This window comes from Myotis daubentonii, chromosome 12 (assembly GCF_963259705.1).
Source record: "Myotis daubentonii chromosome 12, mMyoDau2.1, whole genome shotgun sequence".
NCBI classification, from domain to species: Eukaryota; Metazoa; Chordata; class Mammalia; order Chiroptera; family Vespertilionidae; genus Myotis; species Myotis daubentonii.
This window is the reverse complement of record NC_081851.1, coordinates 56,222,076-56,240,952: the sequence shown is the minus strand read 5'-3', so window position 1 is coordinate 56,240,952 and position 18,877 is coordinate 56,222,076. Positions and strand designations below refer to the sequence as shown.

General features: G+C 39.8%; 1 protein-coding gene across 3 annotated transcripts in view; it reads right to left on the bottom strand.

Moving 5' to 3' along the window:
* The window catches only part of SRBD1 (S1 RNA binding domain 1), a 162,182-nt gene extending 144,101 nt beyond the window's left edge, over positions 1-18,081 (bottom strand). For 2 of the 3 annotated variants that reach the window (XM_059659941.1, XM_059659943.1), the window contains exons 1-5: positions 17,975-18,081; positions 14,616-14,695; positions 10,559-10,736; positions 9,063-9,449; positions 2,956-3,122 (exon numbers count right to left, since the gene is read on the bottom strand). In XM_059659941.1, coding sequence (XP_059515924.1) covers positions 2,956-3,122; positions 9,063-9,449; positions 10,559-10,736; positions 14,616-14,695 — 812 coding nt within the window. In that variant the 5' untranslated portion in view covers positions 17,975-18,081. Of the gene's footprint in view, positions 1-2,955; positions 3,123-9,062; positions 9,450-10,558; positions 10,737-14,615; positions 14,696-17,844 lie in introns of all 3 variants that reach the window. The other variant, XM_059659942.1, reaches the window with a different exon arrangement.
* Between the last annotated feature and the right edge of the window lie 796 nt (positions 18,082-18,877).

The following is an 18,877-nucleotide window of genomic DNA, read 5'->3' as shown; positions in this document are numbered from 1 at the left end:
GGCCTACTCTTGCACGAATTTCGTGCATTGGACCTCTAGTTGCCATCACATTCAAGTATTTTATGTGCATTTTATAGAAACAAGAATCTCCTCCTACATAATATAACCATCAAAATCCAATAATTACTATTGATGTTACTATCATCTAATCCTCAGATTTCAGACTTCATTTAAGTTTCACCAACTGTTTCAATAATGTCCTTCAGAGTGAATTTAGTTAAGAAGCATGAATTGCATGGGACTGCCATGTATCCATAGTGTCCTTCAAGCTGAAACAGTATTTCAGTCTCTCCTTCACTTCAAAGCCTTGATTTAGAAGGCTTGATTCAGGCCAGTTATTTTGTATAATGTCCCAAAGTCTAGGTTTCTCTAATGTTTACTCACAATTTTATTCAGATGGTGTTTCTTTAGCAAAAATGTGTTGCTCTCACTGCATCTGATGTGACAGATAGGTGGCACAATGACTTTCATTTGTCCTATATTAATTAACTTTGATTATCTGATTAAGGTAGCATCTGTGGGCTTCTCAATAATACAAGTATTCTTTTTTAAAAATATATATATATCTTTATTGATTTCAGAAAGGAAGGGAGAGGGAGAGATAGAAACATCAATGATGAGAGAGGATCATTGATTGGCTGCCTCCTGCAGGTCCCCCACTGGGGATCAAGCCCACAACCCAGGCATGTGCCCTTGACCCGAATCGATCCTGGGACCCTTCAGTCCGCAGGCTGACACTCTATCCTCCGAGCCAAACCAGCCAGGACAATACAAGTATTCTTCATTCCCTTTGTAATTAAATATTTTGTGGTGAGGTACTTTTGATATTCATTAATTTATTTACTGCATATGAATTCATAATTTCTTATTTTTTAGTGGTTATAAAGCATTGCTATCATTTACTTTAATGCTCAAATTGTTCTATAGTTGGCCAAAAGTACCCTTCAAGCTAGAATCTGTGTCCTTTTGACATATTTTCATCATTCTTTGAGCACTTCCTTATTCTCTGGCAAAAGATAGTCCAGGCTCATCTTTTACTTTCCCTGCCCCAGACCTGAAATCAGGAGAATGGTGGTACTTAGACACCAACTTATGGGTGACAGGTGTACTCACTGCTATTGGGTATCACTGCTCAGGACAAGTACACCTGACACTCATAATTGATTTCTAAATACCGTTTTCCACTACAAAGAACCAGAATTTCATAGAGAAGCTGATTCCAGAAATCAATGTACAGGGATCAATGCACAGGTAGGGGGGCAAGGGCAAAGCACAGTTATTCGGCCACTTTATAATAATTTTTCACTGTGAATATGCAATCCTACTGTTATTTTTAATGCCGCTCATCCTATTTCATTATCTGTTTCTATTTACATGATCTGCCTAATAATGCTATTGCTAAAATGATGGGCAAAAGGCAGGGAGATAATACAAATTAATAAAAATGATAAAAAATAAAATTAAATCTAATTATGGGCGGGGGGGGGGGGGGGGAACCAAAGGCAGGAGATTTCAAATTAAAGATGAAGCATAGCCCTAGCCGGCTTGGCTCAGTGGATAGAGCATCGGCCTGCGGACTGAAGGGTCCCAGGTTCGATTCCAGCCAAGGGCACATGCCTGGGTTGTGGGCTCCATCCCCAGTGTGGGGTGTGCAGAAGGCAGCCAATCAATGATTCTCTCTCATCATTGATGTTTCTCTCTCTCTCTCCTTCTCCCTTCCTCTCTGAAATCAATAAAGAAACATTTTTATTTTTTTTTAAATGAAGCATATGCAGTCCTTAGATTACATCCTATATGCCTTTTACAGTCCTGGTAGCCAGGGGGCTGGAGCCTACCAGAGCCATTTTGACAAAAGACCAATGTCCTATTGGCCATCATATAAGGAAAAGAGGCATATTTAGAGAAAATACAGAAAGCTTTTCTTTACTCATATTCTTTAATTTATTTTTTAATAGTGACTCCCTCAGTTGGCTAAGTGATTTTGCCTCTCGAGTAATCAGGATCAAGGTTATTAATGAGCTTTATTCAATAACGTACACTAACTGTCCATATATTAGCATTTTAATTCTCCTGGCATTAAAAACTTCAACAAAAGGGGTGGAAAAGTTAGTGAGTTGCAAGTTCCCCCAAAATCACAGGAAGTTTATTGGACTTGTTGTAAAAATAACCCTTAATACTTTTAGGATAGCTTAATGGTAGTATACCACATTTTAATCAAATTCTTTTTATAGACCTGAAGAACATATGCTAACAACATGGCACCTGGAATGTAGGAGACATGCAATAAATGCATGAATGACGAAGAGTGTTTCCATAAACTTTACTGAATAATACAAAGTCTTACAGTCTTTATAGTTTCTACATGTGTATTCCTGAGTTATAACAATAAGTTCATAGGCATAATATTTTTAAAGGGTACTTTCCATTCTATAACTGTACAAAACTTACAATCCCGATATAAAATCACCATCCCCTCTAAAATAATAGAAAAAGAAAATATACATATTTCCTACCAAACTCTATACTGACAAAGAACTTCCCACTCAGGGTCTTTATAGTAATAAGAGGGCAGTTTTGTGAAAGCTGTTGAAGATTTAGACAAAATTTTATTTTTCTGAGTTTCCTGCTGGCAGTCCCAATTTTGCCATTATACATAATCATTTCTATGAAAGATGACAGTCAAACTCTTAGGCACACACTTTCACTGAAAACCAACTTTTTGACACATGCCCAAGCTATGCGTAAATACACCAGCAGGACTCTGTACAGCCCTAAGTAAACTAAAACTGACTTACTCTGTCAGAATAGAACTATGACCAGATAATAATAATTATGCAAAACAAAACACTGAAACTGCTGAAATACATTGTCATTCACTTCCTCGCTGTTTCTCCTCATTGGCTCACATGCCCTCTTTCCCCTCACACTAGGCTCATCTCTTCCCAGGTTTCTTACCGTAACTCCTCTAGTGTTTGTTGAACTTCTCTCAAGTAATCAGCATCAAGGTTATTAATAAGCTCTTTTCGATAACGTACAATGAAGGGAATTGTATTATCATCATTAAAGAGACGAATGATGTTGCCACAAACCCAAGGTTCAATATTAGTTCTCTCAGATAAAACCTGCAAATTAAGTACACTTAGTGATTTAGAATCCTGAAAATTAAACATCGATATATAATATGTAATTTAAAATACAGCATCAAATAATGTTCTCCAATCACTTAGAAATTACTTCATGTGGTTTAAAAAAATTTTTCATTAAAAAAAGTCTATAGATATATAAATTAACAATCATAAAATAGTCATTTCACTAATTTAATAAAATGCAATTGAAACCACTCTGCATCATTTATATTCTACAGGGCTCAATGAGATATGCACTTTTTTCCCTCTCAGATTGGTCACAAGGATCAAGGAGTTGGTAATTCGCGGTATTGGCATAAGTGACAAGAAAAGGCACTTTAAGTTATTGCTAGTGAGAAAGTACAATTTGATAACATCTATCAATATTCACAATACATAAATGCTTTTATGCAATAATCCCACTCCTAGGAGTTTACCTGACAAAACCTAATTTTGCAATGGGGAACTGGTAAATAAATCATGATATGCCCACAGATTAGGATGCCATACAACTGCTCCTATATGGACTAATTTGGAATGATTAACAAGAAGTGGAAACATGGCTTACTTTCAGGAAAGATAACTGGTTGGATGAGAGTTAGGACAGAAATATCTATATCTTGAATTTTGTATCATACACATATAGCATTCCAAATTCAAAGTAATTAAGTCTTAAAAATACACTCAAGTCTACATGTACAAGTTTCAGCACAATGTACATGTAAGCAGAAGAGTTTAGAGAAGTCAGCCTAGAGAAGAAAAAGAATGAAATGCAATTTCAGTAACTCTTCTCACAACCTAGGCAGCTTTGTTCAAAGTAAAATATAAAAGGCCTTAAGTTTTATTAGTATTTCAATCTTGATGCACAAGATCTGCCAAAAAAATAAAAGAACAGAAAAATTATTAAAGAAGTATCATAATCAACTAGCTAATAAAATCAGGTAATATGTAAAATAGACTGAATTTCAAAAATGGATATGAAATAAATGACTAAACTTCACAGACTATTAAGACTAATGGTATCTTGAGCCAACCATCAAGCTCAAGATCTGGGCTAGAACTCTGGACTGAGATATTTTTCCTCTGGAGAAAAACTATTTGTACATGTAGAACCTTGAAGCTGAGGGTGACAGTGCAAAGAGAATCATGAAGAGAGTATTTCAGTGTACTTTCCTGCTACACAGTTCAATAAATAAAACTTACCTGTTATACAGGTTAATAAATCTCCTTTATTGCTTCAGCTAGTTCAATTGGGGTTTTCTCTTATTGCAACCAAAAGAACTCTAATAAATGTCCTCACTGTCATAGTGTGTTCTCTATCACAGCCATCTCCTCCGTCACCAAAGAAGCAAACTAAACTCTGAAATGTCTGTTCCCTCCCCTGGAACTCCTTTCTGCAAGTATATTTTACCTGAGCCACAGATCAGGATTTCATGTTCTTTAGACCTTCCATCCAACGTCTCTGCATTACTAATGACTATATTTCTAGAACAAAGATATAATAATTCCTTTGTTTTTAATTTTTCTTCTTCCCAACCTCCAGTGTCTCTTATCTATCTACTGGTAAAAGTCCAATCACTACAGCATCGTTCTAAAATTCCTTCTCAAGCTTGGCCCCAAACTTCACCGTCCTCAAGGAGTTAGCAATCTAGGGTGGAAATAAAATGTTAATGCGACCCTGGCCAGTGTGGCTCAGTTGCTTGAGCATAGTCCCACGCACCGAAAGATCGCCAGTTCAATTCCCAGTCAGGGCGCCGAAAGATCGCCAATTCAATTCCCAGTCAGGGCACATACACTGGCTGTGCGTTCACATGTATTAAGAGTGTGTATGCTGCCTGTCCAACGTGGCTCAGTGGTTGCGCATCAACCTAGGAACCAGGAGGTCACGGTTTGATTCCCAGTCAGAGCATATGTCTGGGTTGTGGGCTCGATTCCCAGAAGGGGTCGTGCAGGAGGCAGCCGATCAATGATTCTCTCTCATCACTGATGTTTCTATCTCTCCCTCTCCCTTTCTCTCTGAAATAAATTTTTAAAAAAAATTTTTTTAGGAGTGTGTATGCTGCCACTTATGGCAAATTTGCTCCTTGAAATTAAGAATAATAAAACTACATATAAGCAATCATCACTTTTGGGCCTCCAAATCATCCGATTTTTTCTGTCTTAATTTAGTTAAACAATTATTTTAGTTCATATTAAATGCCAATAACGACACTACGCCAGTGATAATCAAAATATAAAAAACCAAGTCCCCCTTCCCAACAAGCTCACAAGCTAATGATAGGAGCATTAATAGAATGTCAGGAAACCAGCTAGAATGTAAGAAATATTAACCATGCTCTGTTAACCGTGACTGTTTTATTCTGATTAAAGACGGCACATTCTAACCTGGCTGGCAGTGGCACTGGGGACCTGGGAGCTGACCTGGAGATGCAACCCTTCCTCCCCATTTGGAGCTGCCCATTATCATGGAAAGATTAACAACTTTGTTGCAGAAACCAGAGCCAGAGGCCAGAATCGCCAGCCCTTTGAAGATCCCCAGCCCTTTTTGCATACCTTCAGGCCTTTGCAAATCTCCAGGGTGGTTACCAGTTAATTGCCATTTGGCCTACCCGTTGGCTTGTAAATCACTAAGCACTTTGAAGATCCCCAGGCCTTTTGCATATCTGTAAACTGCCCATTTGCCACCTTTGCTTTGTACTTCTACCTATATAAGCAGCTGGCTTATAGTGGGCTGGAAAGAGCAGATTTTTGTGGATGACCTGCTGCTCTCCCATATTGCTTGCAAAATTGGAATAAAATAAATGCTCACATATGATTCAACCCTGTCTCTGCTTAATTGGCTTGAATAGTGACAGGCAGCATGGACCCATTGTTTGTCCGGTTACACTGACAAACAGAAGAAAGACAGACAGGGCGGCAGTTAAACTACAGTGTGATTTGTACTCTGACAGAAGCATATATTGATTGTTTTAAGAGCACAGGGAAGGTAGAAACATCCAGAGCAATGAAAAAGCGACAAGAAAATGAAGATATCCCCAGGCAGCCAAATGGGGGCAGGGATTCCAAGATGAGAGACTGCATATCAAAAGCCACTGATGAGAAACCTAGGCACATTTTTTAAGTTGCTACTTGTCCAGCAATGCTCAAATGTACAAGTGGTGTTGAGGTGCAAAATGAAAAGGTGAATGGTGAATTCTGTAGAGTCTGAACTCTAGCCTATGGCCACTATTAAGCCACTAAATGACTGACCTGCTCATTACTAGGTTTCAACTGTTGAATCAGTAGCCTGTAAACCCCTATGAGTCAATGAGATTTGTGGACTAGAGCAGTGGTTCACCATGTGTGATCCCCAAAGTAGAAGCACATGCATCATCTGGGAACTTCTTAGCAATGCAAATTCTTGAGCCTCACTCCAGATACACTGATTCAGAAACTCTGAGCTAGGGCCCAGCAATCTGTATTTTAGGAAAAAATGAGGCTAACAACAAAGAAATGTTTAAGAGTTAAAAGGAGAGAACAAACCTTAAGGATGGGTAGGAGAAGGCAGAGAACTACTGCAGTTTTTTACTTTTAAACCATTCACACTTTTATTACTTTAATAATTTGTATAGTTAACTGGTAGATAGGAATGAGAGTAAAGAAGGAAGGCAGTCTTGAGATTTTTCCCCCTATAAGATTTAAATAGAGAGGCACTTTTCGTGAAGTGTTTTAAACTTACACCTATATGAGGCTTATTATACTCTAAACTAGCACCCATATAGGGTTTATTATATTCTAAACACTTTTACATATTCAATATTAACTCATTTAAACTATATAAGAGGTACTATCATTATTCCTATTTTACAAATACAAAAACTGAGGCCCAAAGAAGTTAAGTGAATTGCCCAGTCCCCCGAGCTATAGTACCTTCAAAAATTTGATTGTGTGCAAAGCAAGATGATTTTCTTTTCAGGCAAAAACACAAATTAATCAAATTGCCTTTACGTCTCTTCCTGAATCCTCCGGCAGTGAAATGAGACATGGTGCCTTCATACTGCCCCCGGAGTGTCTAAAACCTACAACAAAATGGCATCCTCCCAGTGTCCAGAGACTTATTCCTTCAAGTCTATATTCCCATTCCTTCAGTTTAAAAAATAAAGTCTAGGCATCAGTTAATAAACTATAGCATTAATCAGCCTTAGGCAGCATCTACATTTTAAAAGACCTAACATTTAAATTAAATGACTCTCTAATGATTAGAATTGAGAATTTTCTATTCAACATCATTCCAAAAACCAGCAATTAAATACATTCCTTCTGAAAGCTGTTAATTCCTGCTATTCTTTTTACCCTTACATATTCATTTTATTGGATCACTTATCAAACACAGAAAGTTTTCTTAAAGACTGCAAAAGGAAAAACTAATCTATGCTTTTAGAAGTCAGAGTGGTTACAGGAGAGGGAATTGGGGATTAGAAAAGGTTATGAAGGAAGATTCCAGGGTGCTGTTAATGTTCTGTTTCTTGATCTGGAAGTTGGATATATGATGACACTTCTGAACATTCATAAACTGTATACACTTAACAACATTTTCCTGTATGAACACTTCAAAATAGTTTTTAAAAACTACCAGCTATATATTAGTAACAAAAATTTTGTTTTACTTAATTCATCCTGGAATAAACAGTTTGACCTAATGAGTGATGCTGTGCTTATATGCAGAACTGCAGAGAAAGCCAACTCAGCTCACCTCCTTCCTGTCCCACTTCTTTGCACAATTTTGTCATCCCATAGTCTTCTTCACCCATATAATCACACATCATCGGTTGCAAGAAAGGGGTAAATAGCTAATGAAGAGGTTTTGCTTGTTCTTCCTCCTTAATTTAGAAACTTTGCAAAAATATTACATATGGCTGCTCCACTCCCCTACCACTACACCCCTCAAAATAAAGAGACATACAATATCAATCACCACTTTGGAGCATTTGATTTGCTCAAAAACTGCTTGCAGCTAGTCACCTCTTCAAATTCTTTTAATGCTCAGGGTATTCACAACGTATTTGCATAATAATATAATGTACTCTGACAAAAACTAGTTTCTGATGGCAACCCCCCATCTGCAGCTTGGGGGACAGGCCTGAGAAGGAGCAGGTTCCCTGGCTCAGGGTCTCTAATCCCTGATTAGTAAATAGACACTATGTTTGTATGTGAAGTCTATAACTAAGCAAAGTATAGGCAATGCAGTTTTCCCTCCCCAAACAAAACACTGATGTTCCTGAGAGAACAGTGGACTTTTCAGAGTTGGGAAACATGCCTTGAAGATGGGGGGGAAAGAGGATCAGGTGTCATGGTCGTCAGGGTTCATGGGGATTATCACACAAAAATGAAGGAAATAAAACGAAGGAAATAAAAATGCCATTTCTAACATGTTCAATCTATAATAATAAGAGAGTAATAAGCTAATTAGACCGGATGGACGAAGCCAGTGCTGCGAGGGAAGCCGGGAAGGAAGGGCTACTCTTGCATGAATTTTGTGCATCGGGCCTCTAGTTAGTAATAATTAATCATTTCTATACAAGTAATTTCCACTGACCACTCCTAACCAACTATGTACTTTTCAGGATTTCCCAAAGACTTTGGACATACATTTTGCTTCAAAGCATAATACACAGATTACAGGCATTTAATTGTTCTAGACCTTCCCAACCAACATGGCATCACTGACTCTACTCTTCTCAGTCCCCATTTCCCCAACACCTGCCTCTGAAAGCAGGAGTGCAGTGCTATGGTGAAGTTCCCATACACAGGAAGGGAACCAGTGACCAGAGCCTCCTGAAACCGCTAACAAACGGACAAGAGAAAACTCCCAACCCTTCCCTTAGCCACTAACACCCTTATGCTAGTCAAAAAGAAAGGAATCAACTGAACTAAAATACAGAAAAAGGCTGCACATACCTGTACTATGTCCCAGTTCATTTCCGCCTCCTCTGTAACATTGCTGGCATTTGCTGGAAACCTGACAGGCTGGCCCTGAGGACATGATTCGGTCTTTATTTTCTTTAAAGGGGACTGATCAGATGTACAGCCATCCTCATCCTCTTCCTTCTTGCATGCCCCTTCCCACAGGGTGCTTGTGGATGGTGTCTCTGTACTGTTACTCTCACTCTTGAAGCTGCTAGCTTTGTTGGTTTCTTCACCAACTTTCAGCTTTTTGGTCCTTGGAGCTGAAGGTGACTGAGCTGAATTTTTCCGTTTTGTCTTTGCTGTTTTCAGAGTCTGCACAGTATCCAATTTATTTTTTCTGTCTTCCAAATCAACATCAGCAATAAGCACAGAACTATTCTATCAAATCACAAAGAAAACACACGATAATTAGAAGATAAAAACCAATTACCATGAAGTATTACTCAGGAACAAATTATTCACACAATAACTTGGAAGAATCTCAAGATTATGTTGGGGGGGGGAGGCAATCTCAAAAAGTTAGACACTATATGATTATATTTATATAACATTCTTGAACAAATTAGTGGCTGCCAGAAGTCAGAAATTGGGGGCAGGGAGGAGATGAGGGAAAGTAGGGTGGGAAGGAACTGGGTGTGACTATAAATGAGCAACACTAGGTCCCTGTGGTGATGGAACCACAAGGATCTGTGTGGTGGATACATAAACCTACACATGATAAAACTTAATATACATATACACGCACACATAAATGAATACAAAGAAAACTGGAGAAATCTAAATAAGTTGAGTGGGTTTTATAACCATCAAATCCTCATTGTAATATTTTCCTATATTTTGTAAGATGTTACCATTGGGGAAAACTCGATGAAGGGCACATACTATCTCTCTGTATATTTTTTATAACTGTATGTGAAATTATCTACAAATAAAAAGGTTAATTTAGAAAAATGACTAAAGGATAGGTCTACACAGCCAGAACAACCAAGAAAAACTTGCAATCAAAGCAGTGGTTCTCAACCTTCTTAATGCCGCGACCCTTTAATACAGTTCCTCATGTTGTGGTGACCCCCAACCATAAAATTATTTTCGCTGCTACTTCATAACTGTAAGTATGAATCGTAATGTAAATATCTGATATGCAGGATGTATTTTCAGGGGTCGCGACCCACAGGTTGAGAACCGCTGATAGAAAAGAGTAACACACAGTGACAAAAGGCAAGAGGCTACACCTGTCACCAATTTATGCAGATGGATACAGAACAGAAGAAAGTGCGACAGCAGGGCAGTGTGAGGGAGTTTGCAAAGCAGTCCACACATGTCCAGAGGCCACTTGACGCACAGCCCCCACCACATACGTGCCCAAGTGACAGCTCGGGTGTAAAGGAATGAGACCTGGCACTCATTTGGGCACTAAATACAGGAGACAGTAACATCATCAGTTAGGAAAGCAGTGCAGTGGCCCTGTGTCCAGCTAACGGACCTACCAGCTCCTTAACAGCCACGCCTTCCGAGCCATCGCTGATCTTTAGGGTATTCTTCTTCCCCCGAGGCACCCTCTTCGGTTTGGACTCCTTGCAAACAGGCTGCTTAGCGTTTCTGGGGACTTTCTTTTGGGGCTCCCAGGCACTATCTTCCTTGTCATCTTCTTCAGAGGCAGATGATCTAGGAGTAAATTGACAGAAAAATTGCAGGAAAAATGAAGCCAAATGTCAAAGTAAAAAAAAAAAAAAAAAACCCACAAAAAAACAAACATACTTCTTGAAAAAAGAATAAGGTATGTGGTGTTGAATATAAAATGGAGTGATATGAGCACAAGCTATGAACAGGTATTACCAAAAACTGAAAAGTTAATCAGAGACAAATGTAAAAGTAGCCCCCGATATGCTGTAAATGACAGGTCTTTCCATTCACCTCTCACCTAACAGACAACTATACACACACATACACTCAAGACGTAGGAAGTCATTTATTACAGTCAGCAATGTGCTGGAGCATGTCACACCATAGTCACTGTGAGGTTTTCCATCTTAACAGTGAAAAGCACTTAAATAATTGCCTACATACTAACCGTATTCATTTAAATTGTATTAGGTTATTCAAACCAATGTAAGGAGTGGGAAATGGCTCTAGGAAGCACACTCAATTACATAAAAAGCCACTACCAAGACCTTCCAACTGTTTTGTTTTTGTTGTGTTTTTGTTTTTGTTTTTCTCCCAGATCTTCCAGAGTGGGAAGGAATAAGATGCATCTTTTGTTTTCGTTTTTTTAAATTGATTTCAGAGAGGAAAGGAGAGGGAAAGAGAGAGAAAAAAACATCAATGGTGAGAGACTCACTGATTGGCTGCCTCCTGCACGCCCCACACTGGGGATCGAAACCACAACCGGGGTATGTGCCCTGACCAGAAATCGAACCCTGACCTCCTGGTTCATAGGTTCATGCTCAACCACTGAGCCATGCCAGCAGGGCTCCAACTGTTTTTACTTAACCCTTTTTTTCCTTTCACAGAACGGATTTGTTTCCTGATGAAATGGGATCAGGTACAGCTATAGTACATTTCTAACAACTCAAGAATCAAACTCATAGCAACAGCAGAGCAAAAGCAGCATGTGAACTTTGGGAAAGGAGCATCATGCTCCGTCAATCCAGTTAATTTTATTTCTTCCCACAACGTAAAAGGTCAATATTGGCAGGAAGGATAACTACGTCCTTCACTGATTAGTGAATAGAGATGTTTGGCTTTTTTAATGTTTAAGTTCTGCCTAGAGGCAAAACTTGATTGGATGACTGCTTAGCTAAATTATGCCCTAGGAGAGCATAGTTACTATAGGTCAGTGGTTCTCAGCCTTGGCTGCACATTAGAATCACCTGGGAATCTTTTTAAAATCCTGATTTCTGGGCCTCATCCTCCGGAAATTCTGTTTCTTTATTATGGGTTAGTAACAACATTAGTAACAAAGAAACAGAATTTCTGGGGGATGAGGCCCAGAAATCAGGATTTTAAAAAGATTCCCAGGTGCCCTGACCGGTTTGGCTCAGTGGATAGAGCATCAGCCTGCGGACTGAAAGGTCCCACGTTTGATTCCAGTCAAGGGCATATACCTTGGTTGCGGGCACATCCCCAGTGGGAGAGGTGCAGGAGGCAGCTAATGGATGTTTCTCTCTCATCGATGTTTTTAACTCTCTATCCCTCTCTGTTTCTTTCTGTAAAAAATCAATAAAATGTATATTTAAAAAAAAAAAAAAAGATTCCCAGGTGATTCTAATGTGCAGCCAAGGTTGAGAACCACTACGATAGGTGAAGCTACTGATGGTCTCTAAGTGAGTTATCTTCAGAGGCAGACACTAACTAAAGCCTAAGAGCAGTCAAAAATAAATAACACCGAAAAGCATTAAAGTAACATAGCACAATAACAGGTGAACTGAAAGAATGAGATTTAGAAAACCAAGAAATCAGAAAACCAGGATTCTGCTCTTCATTCCATTACCAAACTGAGCTGAATGACTTCATTTCACCTCAATCTCATCATCCCCCAATCAGGAATTATTAACTTTAGTTCACAGAGGGATAATGCAAAGATTACATGACAGGCACAAAGTGCTTTCAGTTATTAGGAAGAAAAACTTAGTACAGGTATTATTTTATTATGCATGAGGCAGTTCTAAGACAGCTAGTCAACACTCATTCCTAATCGCACTTGACCTCTCAGCAGCACGGGGCACTCACTCCTTAGAGCACATCTTTCATGCCTAAGGGACACTGCTCCTCTGGTTTCCTCCTGCCTCCCTGGCAGCTTCTCCCTAGACCAGCAGTTCTCAACCTGTGGGTCGCGACTGCTTTGGCGATCGAACGACCCTTTCACAGGGGTCGCCTAAGACCATCCTGCATATCAGATATTTACATGACGATTCACAACAGTAGCAACATTACAGTTATGAAGTAGCAACGAAAATAATTTTATGGTTGGGTCACAACATGAGGAACTGTGTTTAAAGGGCCAGAAGGTTGAGAACCACTGCCTTAGACCCTTTGCTTACTTGCCCTCCTCTCCACAACCTTTCAACGTTGGGAACCTCTCAGACATAGTCCTCAGCCCTCTGCTCTCTACACTCTTCTTACACTCACCCTATAGCTGAATATAGAGGAATCTCAATTTTATGTCTCCAACCTGACCTGAGCTCAAGAGGATGCCCACTTTCACTCAATGTCTAGCGATCATCTCAAACTTACCAAGCCCCAAACAGATCTCCTGATATCACCACCCTCACACCTGATCCTCCTCCAGTCTTCCCCAATTCCTGTCTACTCTATCTTTAAAATATATTCCAAATCAAACCACTTCTCACCCATTTTAATCTCATTTCCAGTCCCTCTCTGCCTTGGTGACTCTGGTCTGGCCACTGGTCTTGCTGTTCCCTGAACACTCCAAGCTCATTCCTGCCTCAGGTTGTCACACTTGCTGTCCCACAACTTGGAAGATCCATCTATTCCTTGTCTATTGCAAACTACACTCCCAAATCTCATTTAGATCTCTTGTCACACACTCCAAAAGAACTTTCCCAACTACTGTAACCAAAATGTCTCCCACTCCAACCACTCACCATGCTCTCTTACCTCTTGTCCACTTTTATGTTTCCTTACAGTACTATTACTGTCTAACATTAATCGGTCGTTTATTTAACAAGTTTCTTCAGGGCACCTACTATGGTGTTCTAAAGCAGAAGTTCTCAACTGGGGACAATTTTGTCCTTGCAGGAGGGTCAAGGAGAATGGGAGGATGCTATTGGCATCCAGTAGATAAGACACCCCAGATGCTGCCCCATTTCCTATAATGAAAGGACAGTCCCCCAGCAAAGAATTATCTGATCAATAGTGCAGAGGTTGGGAAACCTTGCTCTAAAGCAATACAGGGTGGGGCAAAAGTAGATTTACAGTCGTGAGTATGTGAAACACAGAGTTTATTCTTATATTATTATTTATTAATTATTGTATTATTTTCCATATGAGCAACTGTAAACTTACTTTTGTCCAACCTGTATTTAAAAATTCCTTGCTTTCATGCAGCTTACATTATAGTGTAGATATTATGTTAAATCTTTAGTTTGTTGCCTGATGTGGCAGGAATGAACCTATGAACCAGGAGGTTACAGTCTGATTCTGATTCAGGGCACATGGCAAGGTTGTGAGCTCGTTGCCCAGTGTGGGGTGTGCAGGAGGCAGCCAATCAAAGATTCTCTCTCATCACTGATGTTTTTAGTCCTTCCTCCCTCTTCCTTCCTCTCTGAAATCAATAAAAATATATGTATTTTTAAATGTTTAGTTCATTATTTTCTTTCTCCTTGTTCAACAGTACCAATACCAAAACAGAACCTGGGACAAAGCATGAATTTAATAAATATCTGTTGCATGAATGATTGAAAAAAAGCACCGCCTTCTTCAATCCAGATGACTTAGAAGTTAGTGAAAGAATGCATTAATTCCCTAAAATATACACCATTCTCCCACCCTCCCACCCCCATAAAAAGAAAACAATATACTTACAACTCAGAGAAGGACGAAAATTCATCTATGGGTACTGCAGTCTGGACCTTTACTTTTGCTCTTCTTGGCAATGATGACATCTGGAAGAAATAGAACATGAAATCAGCATGATTTGAATCACCTGAATGACTGATGACTTATTTTGTCTGCAAAATGTGTCATGCAAAACTAACAGCTCTGCTGTTAGAAAATGCTGTCGGGGGGGGAATAGGGTTCATTTAAAGCCCAAACACAGGTTTCCCCTCTTATGTGGCTGTGGCTGCCAATTATAAGAGCAGCTAACACCTTTCCAATGGTTTCAAAAGCCTGATGAGTGTGAGCCATCTTTGGTAAAATATTAGCTCCTATAGGGTGACAATTCATAGTTTTTTAGAATTATATGCTTGAGTATACTACAAATGTTTTTTAAAAATATATAGTTTATTGATTTTTTAACAGAGACGAAGGGAGAGGGATAGAGAGTTAGAAACATCGATGAGAGAGAAACATCGATCAGCTGCCTCCTGCACACCCCCAACTGGGGATGTGCCCGCAACCGAGGTACATGCCCTTGAGCAGAATCAAACCTGGGACCCTTCAGTCCACAGTCTGATGCTCTATCCACTGAGCCGAACAAGTTAGGGCTACAAGTGTTTTTGAGGGTATATCAGACAGCAAACTATAAAATATATAGTTCTTTATTAAACTACATCTAAACTATAAACTGTAAGAACTATTTTCCCTCTTCTATGTCTTCTTACAGTATAAAGAAGCTTATATGCAAAGTTGACAATGTTGATTAACTGAGTAGGCAGCCACGTTATTCCTAAAACAAGATAATCCATTCCCTTATAATAAAAGTTTCAATATTTAAATAACAATTACTAAAGTCATTGAAAAATATTTATCAAATTCAAAGGCCCAACTCTAAAAAATTAAGAAAAAGAGTCAGAAACATCATATGATACAGGAAATAAGCAGATTTATTTTAGCAGATAAATTCTCTAGGGTTAAACTGAAGTTTAAATACCAATGTTCTTAGGAACTATTTATCTACCTCCATTCTCTAATATTCCCTTACTGTGTGTCATAGGATTTGTTAGATTAACCAAAATTTAATCTATTTCCATGTGGGGTTTTTTTAACTATATTTTTATTAATATCAGAGAGGAAGGGTAAGGGAGAGATAAAAAAACATCCATGGTGACAATCATTGATCAGCCGCCTTCTGCATGCCCTACACTGGGGATCCAGCCCACAACCCAGGTATGTGCCCTGACCTGGAATCAAACTGAACTGAGACCTCCTGATTCATAGGTCGTCACTCAACCACTGAGCAACACTGGCCGGGCTATTTCCATGGTTTTAAATACCTATATCACCTACTTAACCCACTCCTACACCACCTCAATAAATTGCACCACCATCCACCTTAGATGATTTTTTGCTAAGCCAGAACCTTCAAAAAATGTTACAGCTTCATTGAGCTATAATTGACATGCAATAAACTGTACATGACTTAAATGTACAATTTGATGTTTTGACATATGTATACACATCTCCACAACCAAGATAATGAAAATATCCATTATCCCCCAAAGTTTCACTTGCTAAGTGAAAGCCTTGCAAATCCTTTTTTCTTTCATCTCCCACATCCAGTCTATTAGTAAGTCACAAATTTTTCCTCCAAAATATATCTTAAATCTCTATAATCTTTAGTGAGTCTTTAGTCCCCAATATCTCTCACCTGGACTACTGTACTGGCCTCTTAACCAGCCACTCTGCTTCCACTCTTGCCCCTACAACCCATTCTCCACATACCAGTCCAGAAGGTCATCTAGAAAATGCTTAAAAACCATTTGATGATTTCCCACCTCCCAAGTAGAATCAAATCATATTTTTTTACTATTGCCTTCTAAAGTGCCCGCAGGACTGGCCCCCGCCTACCTTTCTAACTATATTTACCACTTGCTGTATCTCCACAACCATAGTCACAACATTCAGTTCCTGTAACAGACATGATTCTTTCCCACCTCAAGTTCACCCTGGGTGGAGTACCATTCCTCCTGCTCACCAATAGGCTGGCTCCTTCTCATCTCTTAGAGCTTAGTATTTTAGGCCTAAAATGGGTGTCCTGGAAATAATAGTATAGGTCCCCGTTTCCTTCCTTTATACAGTACTATATAATATAACCTATAACTATCCTTACTTATTGTCTGCATCCCCCAGGCTTACTTCATGACAGTAAACACCATGAAGGAAAAAAACCACGTTAACCTTATTCATTTCTGCATCACACAGAGCCTGGCATTTAATAGCTGCTCTCTAACTACTTGTTCAATGAACATAAGGATATATTTTTAAATGGTCTCTATAGAGGAATACTTTATGCACTATTAGGCAAAAACCACACATGCCACTCACTGTTTTCTTGAAAAAGTGACGGTATGGAAGACCATTCTTATTCTTAGTGGCTTGAGATGTTCCAGTCTACCAAGTTGTCTTATTTCTCTGGGCACATGAGCACATTTTCAAGTCAATAACTTGGGAGGTTTCTGTGATGTTACTAAGGGGAAAAGCACTCAACTAGGGCAAGTGAAGATCGGGAGGAGGGCACGGAGGAACCTGCATACACACGAATATTAAAATAGGAAAAACCACCACTTAAAAATGTAAGAAGTAGAGCAGAGGGGAACAGCTGGAGAAGTTTCCCCTGGGGGTACCATCCTAAGTGCTCGGAATGTCAGCAGATACCCAACTGAGCAACACAAACAAATACTAGACCTGAAAGAGCCTCAGAAATCAGAGGCTCGCGATCTTTATGAATGAGATCCAGCGAGGTTAAAGGGTTTATGCTAAGGGAAGAGCTATGTGGTAGAAGGAATAGAACCCAGAGCCCCCAACACCAAGACGAGGCCTGTTTCCCATTCCACATACATTACATTAATCACATGCTGTCAGGCAGCCTAGTTTCCACTCCTCCCTCAACAGCTGTTCAGCGCCTCCTGGATGCCGGGCACACCGCTGAGAATGAAGTTGATTCTGCCATGACCCGACAGTGAAAAGGATGCTTCCTCCCCCATCTCCGAAAATGTGAGGTATAAAAACCACCCAGGTTTGCTCGGGCTTTCCTTTGTCTGCCTCTATGAGCTAAGAGCTGCATTTTTTTTTTTTTTTACTAAGACCCTACGAGGGGTTTTCTGGATGCACGGTTGGTAAATACAGAACTCAAACACTAAAAACTTCTCACTTTTAAATAGAGATGTTACTCCCCCAAATGAGCGCTCAGAACTGCTAGCGTGGCCCCCACGACACCGGAGCCCGGACGCCGGGCTCAACCTAGCCCGCAGGCACACCGCCAAAGCGGACGCTCAGCTCACCTTCCCGCACCACGTATCCAAAGGCCCGGGATTCTGTGTGTGTGTGACCGCGTCTTCCGGCTCCCGCCGGAAGTTTTTCAAACTCCGGAAGTCCCGCCTCGCTCCTCCTTGACTGACTGCAAAAGGGCTGAGCTCCCGGAGTTGGGTGGAGCCAAACTGGACCGCGGTGGGGCTCTCAGCGAAGGGTGGGCGGGCGAAGGGGGCGGGATGGGGGGGCAGCCTCACGTACAGCAGTTTCTTCTTTCTCTTGAACTGCTTTGCTCTCTTTTCAGTACATTATTTGAATTTGCAGTAGAAAAATGAAAAGCAGTCAAGTTTTACACGCTCTAAAATCAAGTTTTAAATGTTTTTATTTAACTTGTTTTTTAGCGTATTTCATTATTTCCTAAGATCCAACGTCGAGTTTTGCTTCAGTGTTATGAAAGTATCCAAATTTTCTGATTAGGACTTCTGGTAAACCCTCACACAGCCCAGGAGGCTCCCCTCTACCTTAATTGAAGAGGTTAGCCCTACAGTCATCATTATTTCACATTGGTCTCTCCGGCAGTTTATTACACTATCAAGTACACGTTTTAGAAACGTTGTTCTTTGAAACTGTTTCTACCTCCTCCCGCTTTAGCTTACCCCTTACCCTATAAGGTACCCAATACAAATTAGGGTAAATACTCATTGAATTAATTGAGGCAAACACAGGTCCCAGGTACCCAAACTTCTTGGGCTAGAATGGAAAGCCCTGCCCCATTTCATTTGTCAGATTCTTTGAAAGTGCTAATAAGCTAATATCCTAGGTGAGCCCTCCTCCAGATCCAGTATTTCTGTTTCTGTTCCCTCAAAACACAAAAGTAGCTCCTATTTTTTATTACAATGATTCCCAAGTATCTTAGCTTTGTGGACGAAAGGGGC